The sequence below is a fragment of the Ranitomeya imitator genome, chromosome 2, assembly GCF_032444005.1.
Source record: "Ranitomeya imitator isolate aRanImi1 chromosome 2, aRanImi1.pri, whole genome shotgun sequence".
In the NCBI taxonomy this organism is placed as follows: Eukaryota; Metazoa; Chordata; class Amphibia; order Anura; family Dendrobatidae; genus Ranitomeya; species Ranitomeya imitator.
Window position 1 is genome coordinate 286,375,736 of NC_091283.1, and position 19,994 is coordinate 286,395,729.

A 19,994-nucleotide genomic window follows, 5' to 3' on the forward strand; every position below is an offset into this window, starting at 1 on the left:
GTGACACCATTAGGCCCAGTTTAAGTTCTACAAAACAGGAAAACAATTTTTGGTAACCTTTGTGTGTATTGAGCTGGGGGGGGGGGGGGGATGGGGGGGGGGCGCCAAACTCGGGATCAGCCCCGGGCGGCAAAAGCTCTAGCTACGCCTCTGCGGACAGGGCCAAACACCGGGATGCACCCCAAAGAGGCAACAAGCCAGGCAAAGAGTCTCAGATATTTGCAAAAGTATCAATTTAGGAATTTGCCCAGGCACCGTGTCCCAGAGCAGCCACAGCTCCCCAGGCAGAACAGCAGGGAGGGGGAACGATCCCTCCAAAGTTATGGTGCCAGCAGGGGTTTTTTGATAAGGGGGGTGCAGGGCCCAATTTTTCAGGGCACACACCGCTCTGCCCCCTTTATTATTTCAGGCCGGTAGCTCACCCCCTGAATTGCACCGCAATCGTGCTGTATAGCGCCTCTCTCCTTGCTGCTGGAGAGTGCGCTGTAGTAATGGCCGCCGTCTCCCAGGGCCCGCCCACCGCTCCAGACCCGGCACCTGCCTCTTGCTCTCCGGTGTTCCACAGCGTCCCCGCTGTTTGCAGATGTCTGCCACACTCCCAGGGGATCCACCCGGCTTCGGCCGCCGCCGGCGCTGCGTCCTGCCCGCCGGAGCCGCGCTCAAAGATGGCCGCCGCAGCTCAGGGAGTTTGCCGCTCTTCCAGGCCGCCACAGATACTGGCTCTCCAGGATTCCACCGACGCTGCCCGAGGAGTCGCCGGTCTCCCGAGGTCTCAGGGCACCGTTTCAGCCGGTGTAAGCTGCAGTTCAGGGGGATTAATGGCCGGATTCAGGTCTGGATGATCGGAGCCTCCTAAAGGTGCGTCTTCTCTCCTAGCTTACATAGCCACGCCTCCAGCGTTACTGTGTTTTGTCCCAGCATTCCCAGCAGTGTCACCTCTCCAGTCAGCAGCTCAATTATCTTGTAGATGAATTCTAGGATCTTCTGGTCATTGATGTCCTCATGTATCAGGTGAGGTGAAGGCCCCGTGATAAGGCTTAGGGGTCTTCCCCATCCCTCAGACACAGGGTCCTGACAGCGCTCACTAGAGGTCTTCTTCACTACTGTGTAATCCTGGTTATGGAGAGACACATTAATAAATCTCACTACAGACATTCCAGATTCCTCACCACTCCAGTTCTGTCCATCTGTTATTCCCATAGATAAGAATGATGTAATGTGACGTCATCAGAATCTCTCACCTCTCCAGTAAGACGGAAGAGGATCTCTAGGGTGAGGTGTAATATCCTCTCCGCCATCTTGTCTCTGTCCATATCCATCCTTGATCGGTAAATCAGGAAAATTCTCTTCTATAGAAGATCTTCACTGAGAGGATCCAATATTGTAGAGACCTGAATGAGAAGATGAGCTGATGTAACATCATAAGAATCCTGTGTAATAATACAATTACTGGAGTCATTGGACGTGTATATCTCGATTTTTCCAAAGCGTTTGATACCGTGCCGCACAAGAGGTTGGTACACAAAATGAGAATGCTTGGTTTGGGGGAAAATGTGTGTAAATGGGTTAGTAACTGGCTTAGTGATAGAAAGCAGAGGGTGGTTATAAATGGTATAGTCTCTAACTGGGTCGCTGTGACCAGTGGGGTACCGCAGGGGTCGGTATTGGGACCTGTTCTCTTCAACATATTCATTAATGATCTGGTAGAAGGTTTACACAGTAAAATATCGATATTTGCAGATGATACAAAACTATGTAAAGCAGTTAATACAAGAGAAGATAGTATTCTGCTACAGATGGATCTGGATAAGTTGGAAACTTGGGCTGAAAGGTGGCAGATGAGGTTTAACAATGATAAATGTAAGGTTATACACATGGGAAGAAGGAATCAATATCACCATTACACACTGAATGGGAAACCACTGGGTAAATCTGACAGGGAGAAGGACTTGGGGATCCTAGTTAATGATAAACTTACCTGGAGCAGCCAGTGCCAGGCAGCAGCTGCCAAGGCAAACAGGATCATGGGGTGCATTAAAAGAGGTCTGGATACACATGATGAGAGCATTATACTGCCTCTGTACAAATCCCTAGTTAGACCGCACATGGAGTACTGTGTCCAGTTTTGGGCACCGGTGCTCAGGAAGGATATAATGGAACTAGAGAGAGTACAAAGGAGGGCAACAAAATTAATAAAGGGGATGGGAGAACTACAATACCCAGATAGATTAGCGAAATTAGGATTATTTAGTCTAGAAAAAAGACGACTGAGGGGCGATCTAATAACCATGTATAAGTATATAAGGGGACAATACAAATATCTCGCTGAGGATCTGTTTATACCAAGGAAGGTGACGGGCACAAGGGGGCATTCTTTGCGTCTGGAGGAGAGAAGGTTTTTCCACCAACATAGAAGAGGATTCTTTACTGTTAGGGCAGTGAGAATCTGGAATTGCTTGCCTGAGGAGGTGGTGATGGCGAACTCAGTCGAGGGGATCAAGAGAGGCCTGGATGTCTTCCTGGAGCAGAACAATATTGTATCATACAATTATTAGGTTCTGTAGAAGGACGTAGAGCTGGGGATTTATTATGATGGAATATAGGCTGAACTGGATGGACAAATGTCTTTTTTCGGCCTTACTAACTATGTTACTATGTTACTATGTAAGGGAAAAATGAGGAGATTTATTATTTTACACTATTTAGTTTTCTTTTTTACATCTATCTAGCTCCGTGCCGTTATACTGATTACATCGATACCTGGTGATGAAATCCATCTGGTAGTTGTTTAATATTTATTTGCAATTTTCAGATAATGAGATTCTCGTGGTTCGGGGCGGTCTGTGAGTGGGGCTTTATGCGGTGATCTGCTTACATATTCATACTGATGGCTTATGACAGGTCACTGATCCCTCACTGACCTTCCCCCTATTTTACATACTGAACATAATAGGTTTTGAAAAAAATAAATGCACATTCAGCAGGCAGGGGCCGGTGCCTGCACCATAGCATGATCACATCTATAATGTCCATTCAATTATTTTATTTTGTGATATAAACTTATTCAGAAAAAAAACTTCTCAAAATTGCGCCGGCCGCACCTGTGCAGTAGCATCTATCAGCGATCTGGAGGATGTTACTGCACAGGCGCTGACCGTGCCATTTTGTTAGAGGAAAAAAAATGGAATCCAGCAAGATGGATGGATCTAGCAGATCACCAATAGATGCCACTACACAGGCGGTGCCATTTTGAGAGAGAATTTTATTTTTTTTTCCTGAATAAGTTTATGTCACCAAATAAAATAATTAAGAGGACATTATAGATGCGATCATGCTACAGCGCAGGCGTCGTCGCTGCCAGCCCCTGCCTGCTGAAGGTCCTTTTTTTTTTTTTTAAATATATTATATTCAGTATGTAAAATAGGGGGCAGGTCAGTGAGGGATCAGTGACCTGTCAGAAGCCATCAGTATGAATATCTAAGCAGAGCACCACACAAAGACAGAATAAGTTCTGGATCAGGACTGTACGGCTGGTAAAAGGACGGGTACAGGATAGGAAACTGACAAGATACGGTCAGGAACACAGGACGGACTCGGGTACAGGATCACACAGGTGCAGGTTCAGACTGCACTGGTGAGGGTAGCGGTAAAGGTGCGCACAAGATGTATCAGGTTCTGGTAGATGCAGGATGGGCTCAGGAGCAGGTTACAGAAGTATGCACATGATCAGGTTCAAACAGGGCAAGCATGGTGGACAGGATCAGGTTAAGGGAGCAGTACAGGGACCTTACAACTAAGTAGCAGAAAACACACTGATTACTAAAGTTGCTAAGGTACCTCCCAATAATGGAGGGTGCCTTAAATATCAAACGTCTCTGTCATGCAACGTGAAGGAAAGGCTAAGTGGAACATAAAGGGATAAGGGAACCAAACGCTAGGGAAGGGGAGTGAAGACCCCTAGAAAGATCTAACGTCACCCTGTCTGCCCTATCATCCTTACATAGGTTCCACACCTATCGCCAAGTATGATATCTAATCCCTGCCTGACCCTTGCAATAATCGCTGCATGGAAAGGATAGAATGAGCACTAGTCACTCTCCACTACCGCTAAAGACAGCTAGGATATAAAAAACAAGGGGAAACTTAGCATGAGTAGACTCAGAGAGAAACACTGTCATCCTTCAACCTCCACAGAGGACTCTAGGCGATCGCTTCAGCTCCAAGCCTCAACAGGGAAGTGCAAATAGAAAATATCACCCGCACTTGCCAGCAGCAAGTATATCACACTGACGTCCAGGTGCGGCCATTAGCATCGGGGAGGTGGCCACTCGTCTGCAAAGCAAACTACTGAGACCTTCTGCAGACAGATGCAGTGCAACGGTCTGCAGCCTCTGACACATCCGTCTCCCAGCTATTGGCTGAGGATGTTTGCAGACGTGCAGATGCTGCCCCTGTGTTCGGCCGGAGCGCGCGCCCACAGCACACTGCCAGGAGACCTGCGTCACACAACCGACTAGACGTCATCTCAGCGTCCATCCTGACAATGGACAAGTTTATTTCACTACCAACAATGCAGAGGAAAGAGCGGCTCCACCACCTACCACAACAGAACTATAGATGGAGGCGCACGGCTCAGTCACACTAGGACTGCCCTGAATCCAGCGCTCCGGAAACTCCCGTCTGTAACATCACTAAGATCTATCAAAGATCTGGGGGATCCAATCACTTAGGCCAGGTTGACATAATGATTTTGGCGTCAGTTAGACAGACTACGTTACACAGTGGCATAACGCGGTGTAACGTAATCCGTTAACACCGCCATTTAGTCCAATTTCAGACGCATCGCTAGCGCACGCCCACAATGTGCTGTCATTGAGTGACGGACCCTGAGACGCAGGCTGCAGCGGTTCTGAGTCTGTCACTGCTAGCGCAGATAGAGCATCTGCTAGCTCTATCTGCGCTAGCGGTATGACAAGTCGGCACTTGCGTTAACAGCAGCCCGGTAACGCATGTGTTGAACGGGCTGCTGTTAACGCAATTTGAACCTGGCCTAAATGGGGGAATTGTTCAACTTTTTGCAACGTACTTGTTCTTAAAGGAGCAACTCCAGCAGACGAGCCGAATGGCTGTTCTGTGCGCACAGGACCTGGGATAAGGTCACAGGAAGGGAGGAGTCAGGGGTCACATGATCAGGGGCCTCAGTGTATGCAGGACTCTGCTGTGCTGGTTGTCATGGTGTTGGATGAGGGGAAGTTAATGTGTGGTGTCAGGAGGGGTTTACTGTGTGGATGTAGCAGAGCCGTGTGTGTGAGGTGTATGGAGCGGAGCCGCGTGTGTGTATGAGGTGTACAGAGTGGAGCCGCACATGTACGGAGTGGAGCCGCGTGTGTACAAGGTGTACGGAGCATTGCCGCACGTGTACGGAGTGGAGCCGCGTGTGTACAAGGTGTACGGAGCATTGCCGCACGTGTGCGAAGTGTGCGGAGAGGAGCTGCACATGTACGAAATGTACGGAGCAGAGCCGCGTGTGTATGAGGTGTATGGAGCGTTGCCACATGTGTACTGGGTGTGCGGAGCTGTGTGTATACGAGTTGTACAGAGTGGAGCTGTGTGTTTACGAGGTGTACGGAGCATTGCCACGTGTGTAGTGGGTGTACGGAGTGCAGCTGCATTTGTACAGAACGGAGCCACGTGTGTGCAAGGTGTATGGAGCAGAGCGACGTGTGTGTGAGGTGTACGGAACGGAGCTGCATGTGTACGAGGTGTATGGAGCGGAGCCGTGCATGTACGAGGTGTATGGAGCAGAGTTGTGCATGTATGAGGTGTACAAAGCGGAGCTGCATGTGTACGAAGCGGAGCTGCATGTGTAGGAGGTGTACGGAGCGGAGCTGCATGTGTGCGAGGTGTACGGAGCGGAGCTGCATGTTTACGAGGTGTACAGAGCGGAGCTGCATGTGTACGAGGTGTATGGAGTGGAGCTGCATTGTACGAGGTGTACGGAGCGGAGCTGCATGTGTGCGAGGTGTACGGAGCAGAGCTGCATGTTTATGAGGTGTACGGAGCAAAGCTGCATGTGTACGAGGTGTATGGAGCAGAGCGTGTGTGTACGTGGTGTAGGAGCGGAGCTGCATGTGTACGAGGTGTACGGAGCGGAGCTGCATTGTACGAGGTGTACGGAGCGGAGCTGCATGTGTGCGAGGTGTACGGAGCAGAGCGTGTGTGTACGAGGTGTATGGAGTGGAGCTGCATTGTACGAGGTGTATGGAGCGGAGCTGCATGTGTGCGGGGTGTATGGAGCAGAGCTGCATGTTACGAGGTGTACGGAGCGGAGCTGCATGTGTGCGAGGTGTACGGAGCAGAGCGTGTGTGTACGAGGTGTATGGAGTGGAGCTGCATTGTACGAGGTGTACGGAGCGGAGCTGCATGTGTGCGAGGTGTACAGAGCAGAGCTGCATGTGTACGAGGTGTACGGAGAGGAGCTGCATGTGTGCGAGGTGTACGGAGCAGAGCGTGTGTGTACGAGGTATATGGAGTGGCGCTGCATTGTACGAGGTGTACGGAGCGGAGCTGCATGTGTGCGAGGTGTACGGAGCAGAGCGTGTGTGTACGAGGTGTATGGAGTGGAGCTGCATTGTACGAGGTGTACGGAGCGGAGCTGCATGTGTGCGAGGTGTACGGAGCAGAGCTGCATGTGTACGAGGTGTATGGAGCGGAGCCGCGTGTGTGTATGAGGTGTACAGAGTGGAGCCGCACATGTACGGAGTGGAGCCGCGTGTGTACAAGGTGTACGGAGCATTGCCGCACGTGTACGGAGTGGAGCCGCGTGTGTACAAGGTGTACGGAGCATTGCCGCACGTGTGCGAAGTGTGCGGAGAGGAGCTGCACATGTACGAAATGTACGGAGCAGAGCCGCGTGTGTATGAGGTGTATGGAGCGTTGCCACATGTGTACTGGGTGTGCGGAGCTGTGTGTATACGAGTTGTACAGAGTGGAGCTGTGTGTTTACGAGGTGTACGGAGCATTGCCACGTGTGTAGTGGGTGTACGGAGTGCAGCTGCATTTGTACAGAACGGAGCCACGTGTGTGCAAGGTGTATGGAGCAGAGCGACGTGTGTGTGAGGTGTACGGAACGGAGCTGCATGTGTACGAGGTGTATGGAGCGGAGCCGTGCATGTACGAGGTGTATGGAGCAGAGTTGTGCATGTATGAGGTGTACAAAGCGGAGCTGCATGTGTACGAAGCGGAGCTGCATGTGTAGGAGGTGTACGGAGCGGAGCTGCATGTGTGCGAGGTGTACGGAGCGGAGCTGCATGTTTACGAGGTGTACAGAGCGGAGCTGCATGTGTACGAGGTGTATGGAGTGGAGCTGCATTGTACGAGGTGTACGGAGCGGAGCTGCATGTGTGCGAGGTGTACGGAGCAGAGCTGCATGTTTATGAGGTGTACGGAGCAAAGCTGCATGTGTACGAGGTGTATGGAGCAGAGCGTGTGTGTACGTGGTGTAGGAGCGGAGCTGCATGTGTACGAGGTGTACGGAGCGGAGCTGCATTGTACGAGGTGTACGGAGCGGAGCTGCATGTGTGCGAGGTGTACGGAGCAGAGCGTGTGTGTACGAGGTGTATGGAGTGGAGCTGCATTGTACGAGGTGTATGGAGCGGAGCTGCATGTGTGCGGGGTGTATGGAGCAGAGCTGCATGTTACGAGGTGTACGGAGCGGAGCTGCATGTGTGCGAGGTGTACGGAGCAGAGCGTGTGTGTACGAGGTGTATGGAGTGGAGCTGCATTGTACGAGGTGTACGGAGCGGAGCTGCATGTGTGCGAGGTGTACAGAGCAGAGCTGCATGTGTACGAGGTGTACGGAGAGGAGTTGCATGTGTGCGAGGTGTACGGAGCAGAGCGTGTGTGTACGAGGTATATGGAGTGGCGCTGCATTGTACGAGGTGTACGGAGCGGAGCTGCATGTGTGCGAGGTGTACGGAGCAGAGCGTGTGTGTACGAGGTGTATGGAGTGGAGCTGCATTGTACGAGGTGTACGGAGCGGAGCTGCATGTGTGCGAGGTGTACGGAGCAGAGCTGCATGTGTACGAGGTGTACGGAGCGGAGCTGCATGTGTACAAGGTGTAGGAGCGGAGCTGCATGTGTACAAGGTGTACGGAGCGGAACTGCATGTGTACGAGGTGTACAGAGCGGAGCTGCATGTGTACGAGGTGTATGTGTATGGAGCGGAGCTGCAGGTGTGCGAGGTGTACGGAGCAGAGCCGTGTGTGTACGAGGTATACAGCGCGGAGCTGCATGTGTATGAGGTGTATGGAGCAGAGCCGTATGTGTACAGAGCAGTCCATATAACGTGAACTTCGTGACGTTTTGGTGTAATGACCTTTCTCAGACACTCGCTGGATGGGGACGCTGTGGGCAGGAATATCTTATAGGACGCTGCACAATTTATAAAGCAATTTCTGGAGAATGAGGCGACCCCCAGAATGTGGCAGGAGATCTCGCAGCTCCGGAGGGAAGAATCACCGTTTGGTTTCTGGATTGTACATTTGTCTGGAATAATGTGTGGCTGCAAGAACAGTGACCCTCCTGCTTTTGGAGCAGTAATTTGGCAGTCCTCGCTTGCGGGGGCCAATTACAAAGCCCCTGTGGTGTGTGAAGACATACAACCCCCTAAAGTGACCCCAATTTGGACCCTGTACCCACCAGGGAAGTCATCTCAGGGTGTAATGGGCATTTTTATCCCACAGGTGTCACTGATTTCTTTACCACTTGGTTTTGAAGATAATATTACATTTGTTCTGAGGCGCAACGAGGGGTTCAGCTCAGGGGGAAACATCTAAGTGGGCTCCTAACCAGGTGTCACGGTGGTACCTCACCTGCCCTCTCAGCACCTCCCTACTCACTATGGTCACCGCACGGCTTCTCAGTATGTTGCTTATATTTGGCCTTATGGCAGGATTGGCCAGTCTCTACAGGAATATAACCCTGCTGTGTCCTTCAGAGATTGGGTTCCCCAGCCTATCCCGGCAGGTCCTATATTAGGCAGCTCCACCCACCACTCTGCTGAATGTTGGTTCCTAGGCAGTTCATACTGCTAGTGGTTGGGCTGTGTTGCCTGTTGTACCTCACACTTGTGTCTCCGACCCCCGATCAGCTGCTTCAGTCCTGGGCACTATCGGCTGTCCAGCCTGTCCTCTCCACCAGTAGCTCTAGCGAAGACCTGGTGGACACCTAGTAATATAGACGCAAACAGGGACTAAATAGCAGCAAAAAAGGGAAATATAAAGGGATGAAAGACGTAGGCAAAATACAGGATGGAAAGGGTTAAGGATGAGAAGGGGGAGGGAAATATGGTTTACTAAGGAAAATGGGGAAAATGATAGGGATAGAAGGAAACTGAAAAATATTTGTCTGTACAGGATAGGCAGGGGAAGGGGTTACAGTACAGGTATAAGACCTTATATATAAAACATTTAAGAGGCCGGAGGAAGGGAATGGGAAAGGCAAGGAAAGAAGGGAAGGAAGAACAGCTGTAACAGGAGGAGACACAAGAATATAGAGAAATACTGACTGTTACATAATGTGAGATACTGATTTCTGGATCCTAATAGCGGCGCAGTTCTCATGGAATCTCATCCACTTTGCTTGGACAGTTAAACAGCAGAATTTTTATGAAAAAAAACAGCAGAAAATCCGCAGCATTTATTCTACATGGGAACAAGGTCTAAATTTCACAGCAGAGTGGACGTGATTCCATGAAATCTCCGCTCTCTGTGGTCTGAAGACGCTGCTGAACTCTGGGGTTTGATGCATTTTTTCTCTATAAGCTTCTTCTGAAAAAAACGTAACAAGAAAAAAAATGTATGAAGAGAAAAAACACCGTTACATTTTTAAGTGCAGAATCAAAGCTTTTCTGTACTGTTAAAAAAGTGTTAAACGCGGCTAAATATCTGCCCAAAAAACGCATCAAATATGGGGAAAAAAATCTGGTGCGGACACATGCAGAAGAAAGAACTCGGCATTTAGGCTACATGTGAACACGACCTCAGCATTACACTTTTATTACAGTATTTTATGGGTTTAATAGAGAAAAATATCAATTACGCCTTTTTTCCCCCATAATTTACCGATTCCTGTAAATAATCTGATCGCTGTGTTGTGCGGGTCGTTGCGATTATATTGAAACCAATATGTCCGGGTTAATTACTGATTTGTGATGCTTAATATTTTCCTGAAGCCAAGATCTAAATCTGTGAACTCGGCTTCAGGAAAATGGCCGCCGCGATCTCCATCTGCGCACACGCGGCCTCCCGCGGCCATTTTCCTGAAGCCCCGGGAAGCAGAGCACTTCATCTGCGTACGCGCGGCCTCAGGAAGATGGCCGCTGCCACCGATAAAGCCATGATTCACCCGGCTCTGCTGCTCACCTTAGATACCGCTGCGTCACCTTACCTTTGGAAGGGACCCTGCTCACGCCATACCGCTCACTGCGCCTCATCATCCCTGCACCTCTGCCGCCGCCACAGCACTGCTGCAACCCCCCCATGGACACCAGGCCATGGCGTCGCCCACCTAAACAGGAAGGGACCCTGCTCAGGTGCACGCCATATTGCCCACCGCATCTCTGCCGACACCATGCCTCCTGTGACCCTGCTCTGCCACCTCCAGCCCTCAGGTAAGATTACTTTAAATTTGGACAATAAGACGGACCCCCATCTTATAAAAAATCTTTTTTTCTGTTATTTTCACCCCAAATTTGGGGTGCGTCTTATGGTCCGGTGCATCTTATAGTCCGAAAAATATGGTATTTTTCTTCACCTCAGTATACAGGCACCATAAAAAATATTTGTCTTCACCTCATTATACAGGCGCCAAAAATACATTGTTATACAGTTGTGCTCAAAAGTTTACATACCCCGGCAGAATTTTTGCTTTCTTGGCCTTTTTTCAGAGAATATGAATGATAACACCAAAACTTTTTCTCCCCTCATGGTTAGTATTTGGGTGAAGCCATTTATGCCGGGGTATGTAAACTTTTGAGCACAACTGTATACACAATGTATTGCTATGGATGTGTATAGTCTTCTTCTGAGTCCAATATAGCGGTCAATATGACCAAATTCTCCCATCTCCAGCATTGTGAGCTTTGGCTCATTGGTAAAGCAACAGCCAGCAGACACTGAGATGGAAGTTCATAGTCCTGGGGAGACCAATCACTGGAGGGAGAGGAAGTGAATATTACATTTAATGTATGCACTCAGCAGAGAGAAGCAGCCCCACCCGCCGAGGAGGAGCTATGGGAGCAATGAAAACGTTGGAGAGGTGAGTATAGAAGTTGGGAGAACAGCTGAGATGTGACAGGACAGTCCAGCTGAATCCGGGTTGGTTGGGAGCTAGGCGATTGAGATGTTGTGTCATGACCTTAGAAAGGCGGTTCATGCTTGGAAATTCTACAAAGATGAGTGGCCAAAATAACTCCAGAAACTCATTGCCAGTTATCGCAAACACTTGATTGCAGTTGTTGCTGCTAAGGGCGGCCCAACCAGTTATTAGGTTTAGGAGGCAATCACTTTTTCACACAGGGCTGTGTAGGTTTGGATTTCTTTTTCCTGTAATAATAAAGACCTTCATTTTAAAACTGTATTTTGTGTTATCTTTGTCTAAGATTTACTTTTGTTTGGTGATCTGACACATGTACATGTGACAAACAAGCAAAATAATAGGAAATGTGTGTGCATATGTCTATGTATACACATATATATATACAGTATATATGTGTGGAAAATGGAGAAGACGTGCTAAGTGCTGGCTCACAGGCCACTGCAACGCATAATGGAGCTTGTAGTATTAGAACACAGTACGCCTGGGGACAAGAAGTGATTGATTAACATCAGAGTTGGATCTGGCAGACACCAAGTGATGCTATCTGCATGATAGGCTGTGTACACTCGTTCAGGATTTTCGCGTTTTTTTCCGCTAAAAAAACGCATACAAAACGCATACATATGCATCCCATCAATTATGATGCATTCTGCAATTTTTGTGCACATGATGCATTTTTTTCCCGCAAAAAAACGCATTGCGTTAAAAAAGCATCATGTTCATTAATTTTGCAGATTTTTCGCGTTTTTCCCACTATTTAATGCATTGGTAAGCTCCGGAAAAAAAACACGCAAAAAACGCATGCGGATTTCTTGCAGAAAATGTCCGGTTAGGTTCAGGAAATTTTTGACGTGTGCACATAGCCTTAAAGGTATATATCTACAATAAGAGTATGGATGCATTTACTGGCACATAATAAATTAATGAATAAAAAATGAAACTAATTAGGGTAGTGGATAACTTTATTAATATTTGGTACAGAAACCTTTGTTTGAAATTACAGAGGTCAGACATTTCCTGTAGTCCTTGACCAAGTTTGCACACACTGCAGCAGGGATTTTGACCCATTCCTCCATACAGATCTTCTCCAAATCTTTCCAGTTTCGGGGCTGTCGATGTGTAACATTGATATTCAGCTCTCTCCAAAGATTTTCTATTTGTTTCAGGTCTGGAGACTGGATAGGCCAGGACTTTGAAATGCTTCTTATGGGGCCACTTCTTAGTTGCTCTTGCTGTGTGTTTTGGGTCATTGTCATGCTAGAAGACCCAGCCACGACCCATCTTCAATGATCCTACTGAAAGAAGGAGGTTGTTGGCCAAAATCTTGCGATCCATGACCCATACATCCTCCCTTCAATACAGTGAAGTCGTCCTATCTGATTTGCAGAAAAGCACCTGCAACACCCCAGGTAACCAGTTGTTGCAGTGATGTTGCCTTCCTTTCGGGGAGGGTGATATCATGCTCAGAGGTAATGGAATTCCCTTTATCAGGTAAGGCACTCACATGCAACATATTCCAAATCCAGACCAGGAGGGGGCGCTTAGGACCCAGATTCAGGGGAGCTTCCCTCAAATATGGATATATGTCCTGGTCTAGAGGAGGAGTTAGCGAGTCTGGGAGAGACACAGAAGGAGAAGGAAGTCTGAGAGAGCAGACAGAGAGGCCCAGCTGCCACGTGGGAGCTGCAGCCTCTGGAAGGAGAAAGACCCCAGACACTGACCTTAGCAATGATGAACAACGTGTGGGCTAGAGGAGAAACTGTTGGGGATAAGGGAATACTCTAATTTTACCCCATTATGACAAAATCAGGGACTGGGGGACTTTGATAAATTTACTGGTTTCAGAGGTTGGGAATCAAGGCGAATTCAGACTTTAGATCAGTTAGTAGGAAATGGAACACTTAAAGGCTTTAAGGGTATGTGCACATATTGCAGATTCCATTGTGGATTTTTCCGTGCAGATTCCCTGCGGATTTTGTGCGGAATTCGCCAGCGTTTTACACTTGCTCATTCCGATTATGGAATAGGTGTAAAACGCTGTGGAATCCGCACAAAGAATTGACATGCTGCGGAAAAGAAACCGCTGCGTTTATGCGAGGAATTTTCAGCAGCATGTGCACTGGGGATTTTGTTTTCCATGGGTTTACATGGTACTGTACACAGTATGGAAAACTGCTGCGGATCCACAGGGCCAAATCTGCAACATGTGCACATACCCTAACAAACTACACAAGAGTTTGGATTGCCTCACTGCCTCTTCTTTCGATACCTACAACTTAGGCATGCAGATCTAGCTTAGTTTAGCGCTGCGGAACAGGATATACTGAAAAAATATTTACTAGACTCAATAGCAGCGGCAAAATACACGACCGGCTTAATTTCAAACATCTATCAGAAACTCTCTCACAGTCTCACATGGGAGACCATCACCTGGCAGCTACATTAAAATAGGAAGCAGATGTGATGCTGATTACGGAAGTTTTGAATCCACAATAGCTGTAGGTCTTTCGCGAACATTGTATCAAGCTCGCAAACTTATTGCACAACATTGGACAGATGCTCAACCACCGACAGTTAATGAGTTAATAAATAAGCAAAACAATATTATTTGGTTGGAAATTTGACAACACTGGGGATCCTGGATGAATGTTCCAGGCCTACCATCTGGAATACTCCTGAGAAATAACATGGCAATTTCTGGCTTCAGGAACACTTGTAGTATCATCAATCCAGGTTAAATGATATAAGTAGGGCGAGTACACATGCAAACTACAGTAATTATGATAACTTAAATACAGATATTCTAATGTATTCACATCATAAAAAAAATAATACTATGAATACAGATTTATCTGGAGTGTTATCGGGGAGGGGGTTGTATTAGTTTGAATGAAAAATAAAATCGATTCCTTGGAAGAAGATGACAACTTTATTATATTTTATGTAGAACAATGACATATAATGATACCATGTAACATTGAAAATATGTTTGTTCTACTGATGTCTCTTTCTAAAAAGTATTGTGTAATTTTCTTAATAAAATTATCTAATAAAAAAATGTGTCTTATAGTCTAAGAAATATAGTAAGTTCTAAAGTAATGTCCCTCTCTCATTCAATTATACGTCTGTCTGTTATATGTTTTATACAATTTGTCAATAACGTATATAGTTTAGTATAGAGTATATAGTATAGAGTTATTTTTGATGGTCAACAAAATACTATTTTCCAGTAATTCATTTTTCACACTCTAGGTATGACAATGTCTTCTCCTCCTGTGTGGGATTTTGACTTCTCATTCCTCATGTTTAGTCCTGTTAAAGGGAACCTGTCACCCCCAAAATGGAAGGTGAGCTAAACCCACCGGCATCAGGGGCTTATCTACAGCATTCTGTAATGCTGTAGATAAGCCCCCGATGTATCCTGAAAGATGAGAAAAAGAGGATAGATTATTCTCACCCAGGGGCGGTCCCGCTGCTGTCCGGTCCGATGGGTCTCGCGGTCCGGTCCGAGGCCTCCCATCTTCTTACGATGACGTCCTCTTCTTGTCTTCATGCTGAGGCTCCGGCACAGGCGTACTTTGTCTGCCCTGTTGAGGTCAGACAAAGGTCATAGAGGCCCGGCGCCTGCGCACTTCAGTACTTTGCTCTGCCCTCAACAGGGCAGACAAAGTACGCCTGCGCCAGAGCCGCAGCGTGAAGACAAGAAGAGGACATCATCCTATGAAGATGGGAGGCCCCCGACCGGACCGCGACGCCCATCGGATCTTACCACCTGCCCAGTTGAGTATAATTTAACCTCTTTTTCTCATCTTTCAGGATACATCGGGGGCTTATCTACAGCATTAAAGCATTCCAGAATGCTGTAGATAAGCCCCTGATGCCGGTGGGCTTAGCTCACCTTCGATTTTGGGGGTGACTGGTTCCCTTTAAAATATAAACACTTCTATAAACCTCCCATGCTGGCGCGGTTCCAGCAGTGTCACCACTTGCATTTCATGGGCTCAGGTTTTTATGTCATGTGAGCCCTGCATCCAATTACCGGTGGCTTCAAGGGAATCTGTCACCCCAAAAATCGTATATGAGCTAAGGCCACCGGCATCAGGGGCTTATCTACAGCATTCTGTAATGCTGTAGATAATCCCCCCGATGTATCCTGAAACATAAGAAAAATAGGTTAGATTATACTCACCCAGGGGCGGTCCCGGTGCGGTTCGGGTCCGATGGGTATCGAGATCCGGCGCCTCCCACCTTCATACGATCACGTCCTCTTCTTGCCTTTCTGCCGCGGCTCCAGCGCAGACGTGCTTTGTCTGCCCTGTTGAGGGCAGAGCAAAGTACTGCAGTGCGAAGTGCCGGGAAAAGTCAGAGAGGCCCAGCGCCTGCGCACTGCAGTACTTTGCTCTGCCCTCAACAGGGCAGACAAAGCACGCCTGCACTGGAGCCGCGGCAGGAAGACAAGAAGAGGACGTCATTGCATGAAGATGGGAGGCGCCGGACCCGGATCGCGACACCCATCGGACCCGAACTGGGACCGCCCCTGGGTGAGTATAATCTAACCTGTTTTTCTTATGTTTCAGGATACATCGGGGGATTGTAGATAAGCCCCTGATGCCGGTGGCCGCAGCTCATATACGATTTTTGGGGTGACACATTCCCTTTCACTAAACAGATCAAGGAGATCACCGTCCAAAATGCAAAATTGTCCTCAGAAAAATAATGTAATATAATAGACTAATCCAAGGACCGCTGGAAATGAATGCCAAAAATTCTTCATTATTTAAATAGTGACCAGTCATACTTAACACCAACATTTCGGCAAAAGAGCCTTTGTCGAGGTATTTATCTACAAAACAATACCACAAAATAAGAAAATAATCCAGATCAATAAATCAATACATCAACTGGTCAATCAAAAGTCTCAATGTCTAAAAGAACCTGAAGACCCACCTCTTCCGACAAGCCTACAGCCTGCAGTGATCCTGAAGTTACTGAACCGCCGCGCAACCTGCCCTACCCTCTCCTAGTGTTTCATCACCCATCCCCTGCAGACTGTGAGCCCTCGCGGGCAGGGTCCTCCCTCCTTATGTACCCGTGTGCCTGTTATCTGCTCATGTTTAATGTATTTGTCTATATTTGCCTCGTATTCACATGTAAAGCGCCATGGAATAAATGGCGCTATAAAAATGTATAATAATAATAATAATAATAATAATGTAAAGGGCATACACCAGAAGCGGACTATAGATGCTAAAGAAATAGATGAATATACATCCATAAACACATATATATGTGTGCACATATGTACATCAAGGACCATAATGGTGCATGTTATGAAGAACCTAAAATAACATCATCATCCTGTGACAAAATAAATTGAAGCTGTGAAATAAAAAATAGTGACAATTACTATACATAAAAAATACCATAACCTATAGTAAATCTAACGTATACAACAAGTGTAAGTCAGAGGTCTTATATAGTAAAGGTGAATAATCCCACATGGTCCCACGCGTGCAAACGGTAAACAAATAATTACCTGTATAACAGGGATGGTGGATTTTGGCTGTAGGAAATAGGGTGAAATGAAAAGCGAATAAATATCCCAAACGGATATAAAGTGAAATAGAAAATCCCCAGAAGAGATAAAGTATTACCTGATATTAAAGGGAACCTGTCACCCCGTTTTTTCAGTAGGAGATAAAAATACCGTTAAATAGGGCCTGAGCTGTGCATTACAATAGGGTTTTTTTTGTCCCCCGATTCCCTACCTATGCTGCCGAAATACCTTACAAAAGTGGCCTTTTTCGCCTGTCAATCAGGCTGGTCAGGTCGGATGGGCGTGGTCACGGCGCTGTTTCTTCCCCCACATCGTGCTTATGTTCCCGTTGGTGGCGTAGTGCTTCTCGCATGCGCAAGTGCCGAATGCACTGCGCAGCTGTACTAAAAGAGCGCGCTCGCCGCTATTCAGCGGTTTCTCGGTGGGCGCGGCCATCTTCCTGAGGCCGCGCGTGCGCAGATGGAGTCTCCTGCTTCCCGGGGCTTCAGGAAAATGGCCGCGGGATGCCGCGCGTGCGCAGATGGACATCGCGGCGGCCATTTTCCTGAAGCCGAGTTCGAACTCGGCTTCAGGAAAATGGCCGCGGGATGCCGCGCGTGCGCAGATGGACATCGCGGCGGCCATTTTCCTGAAGCCGAGTTCGAACTCGGCTTCAGGAAAATGGCCGCGGGATGCCGCGCGTGCGCAGATGGACATCGCGGCGGCCATTTTCCTGAAGCCGAGTTCGAACTCGGCTTCAGGAAAATGGCCACCGCGATGTCCATCTGCGCACGCGCGGCATCCCGCGGCCATTTTCCTGAAGCCCCGGGAAGCAGTAGACTCCATCTGCGCACGCGCGGCCTCAGGAAGATGGCCGCGCCCACCGAGAAACCGCTGAATAGCGGCGAGCGCGCTCTTTTTGTACAGCTGCGCAGTGCATTCGGCACTTGCGCATGCGAGAAGCACTACGCCACCAACGGGAACATAAGCAAGATGTGGGGGAAGAAACAGTGCTGTGACCACGCCCATCCGACCTGACCAGCCTTATTGACAGGCGAAAAAGGCCACTTTTGTAAGGTATTTCGGCAGCATAGGTAGGGAATCGGGGGACAAAAAATACCCTATTGTAATGCACAGCTCAGGCCCTATTTAACAGTATTTTTATCTCCTACTGAAAAAACGGGGTGACAGGTTCCCTTTAAGGCTATGTGGATGCAGCGCCCCAGAGATCTGGTCGTTACAGTAACGTCGCTCTGCCACTAAGGGGAGTGATGGTACGTCTGATGGCACTAAAGGAGTTCTTCTGACCAGGTATCACCAGCACACATTACACTTCACACTCCGGCCACTAGGGGGAGCAAAAAGTTTTATTTACTAGGCCACTCCTCACACTGGTAAAACTAGGGGTTGGATAGGAAGTTAGATCAGAAACTGACTGGGTTGGATTCAGGCAACATCCCGTGGCAGGGGGTGTTGCAGGGAGAAGATTCAGGGGGGGCCCTGTCAGGCGTGGGAACCTGGCAGGTACCTAGCGACCAGAACAGAACGTTACGGAACAATGCCTGCACTACCTTGCGGCGGTATCCTAAGAAAGAGACACGAAGCGAAGGATATTGTGGAACAGTGAGAAACGAGATCAAGCACAAAGGAGAGCCAGTAGGAGTCTTGCCCGGAGAACGGCAACATCCTACTGAGGCGCGTAGCCGGTGGCCGGAACACCGAGGAAGTAACGGACTCTATGCCTTACTTCAAACTCCGCAGGACAGTTAATTATAGGTTGGCTGTCTACCTTACATCACCTAAGCAGACATAGGGGGCAACGCGAGGAGAGGGGCGTCTCTAGGGTCCCGGAAGAGCTCCGAGCCTACCCGTCAAACGGGTGCGTCCTAGCCATAACATACCTGTGGGACAGAAAACTAGAAAGAACTGGAACGAATTAGAAAGAACGAGAATAGAAGTTGTGAGGACTATCCCGAATGCTCAGCAGGGAAGCACTGCAACACACAGGCGCTAGTGGTAGGCAACTATTTCCATCTGCAAAGGGAACTCTGGATGTGCCTTTGGACCAGCCGGTCTCAGACAGCCCTGTTAACTGTGCTCTGGATTGAGGATCCTGAAGTCATCAGTAAGGGTATGTGCACACGTCAGGATTGCATCAGGATTTTGTCAGGATTTTTCATCAGTATTTGTAGCCAAAACCAGGAGTGGGTGATAAATGCAGAAGTAGTGCATATGTTTCTATTATACTTTTCCTCTAATTGTTCCACTCCTGGTTTTGGCTACAAATACTGATGAAAAATCCTAACAAAATCCTGATGCAATCCTGACGTGTGCACATACCCTAAAAGGTAAAGAGACTGCAACCCTGTGTCCTCGTTATTGTCTGCACCTCACACCATCGCCACCTACCTTACTGGGAAGCCCTGGGGACTCACGTCACCTGTGGGAAGGTTTACCATCTAGCTGCCATCACATCACCCCAGTGGACCCCAAGCAGCGTCGGTCGCCCTGACCGAATACCACAGGTGGCGTCACAAAACCTTGACAGACTCGTACCACCTTTCATTGGACGCCCCTTAGCAGGGTCACGGACCGGGTCCAGCCACCGCGACATCCCCAGAACTGAGCCAGCAGAGGACCGGTACCGAGTAACCCGCGGCCCTGCGTCTGGGGGCGTTCCATGGATATCGGGAAAAGCCGCCGTAGCGGTAAGGTGCGGCGTGTAATGCAGTGTCGCCTATTTATGATGTCAGTGAGGTGCCAATGACCGGAAAAAGGGCATGGCGTGTATGTAATTAGAGCACAAGCCTAGGAAAGCGAAGTAGCACATGCGCATTAAGAATTAAGGGATGGAAGTGTGGCAAAGAAAAGAAGCTATGGAGGTAAAGCTGCGGTATCACAGCACAAATCGGCTACCCATTGTGAAAGCTCATTTCATTTCTCATAATAATAATAATAATAATAATTTTTATTTATATAGCGCCAACATATTCTGCAGCGCTTTACAAATTATAGAGGGGACTTGTACAGACAATAGACATTACAGCATAACAGAAATACAGTTCAAAACAGATACCAG

At 48.2% G+C, this 19,994-nt stretch overlaps 1 protein-coding gene across 1 annotated transcript; it reads right to left on the bottom strand.

Moving 5' to 3' along the window:
• Positions 1–733: 733 nt before the first annotated feature.
• Positions 734–1,369, bottom strand: LOC138667390 (oocyte zinc finger protein XlCOF29-like). The gene is made up of 2 exons (XM_069755619.1): positions 1,242–1,369; positions 734–1,113 (listed from the first exon to the last, which is right to left on the bottom strand). The coding sequence occupies exons 1-2, from the start codon at positions 1,317–1,319 to the stop codon at positions 853–855; spliced, it is 339 nt and encodes a 112-aa protein (XP_069611720.1). The 5' UTR covers positions 1,320–1,369; the 3' UTR covers positions 734–852.
• Positions 1,370–19,994: the final 18,625 nt, after the last annotated feature.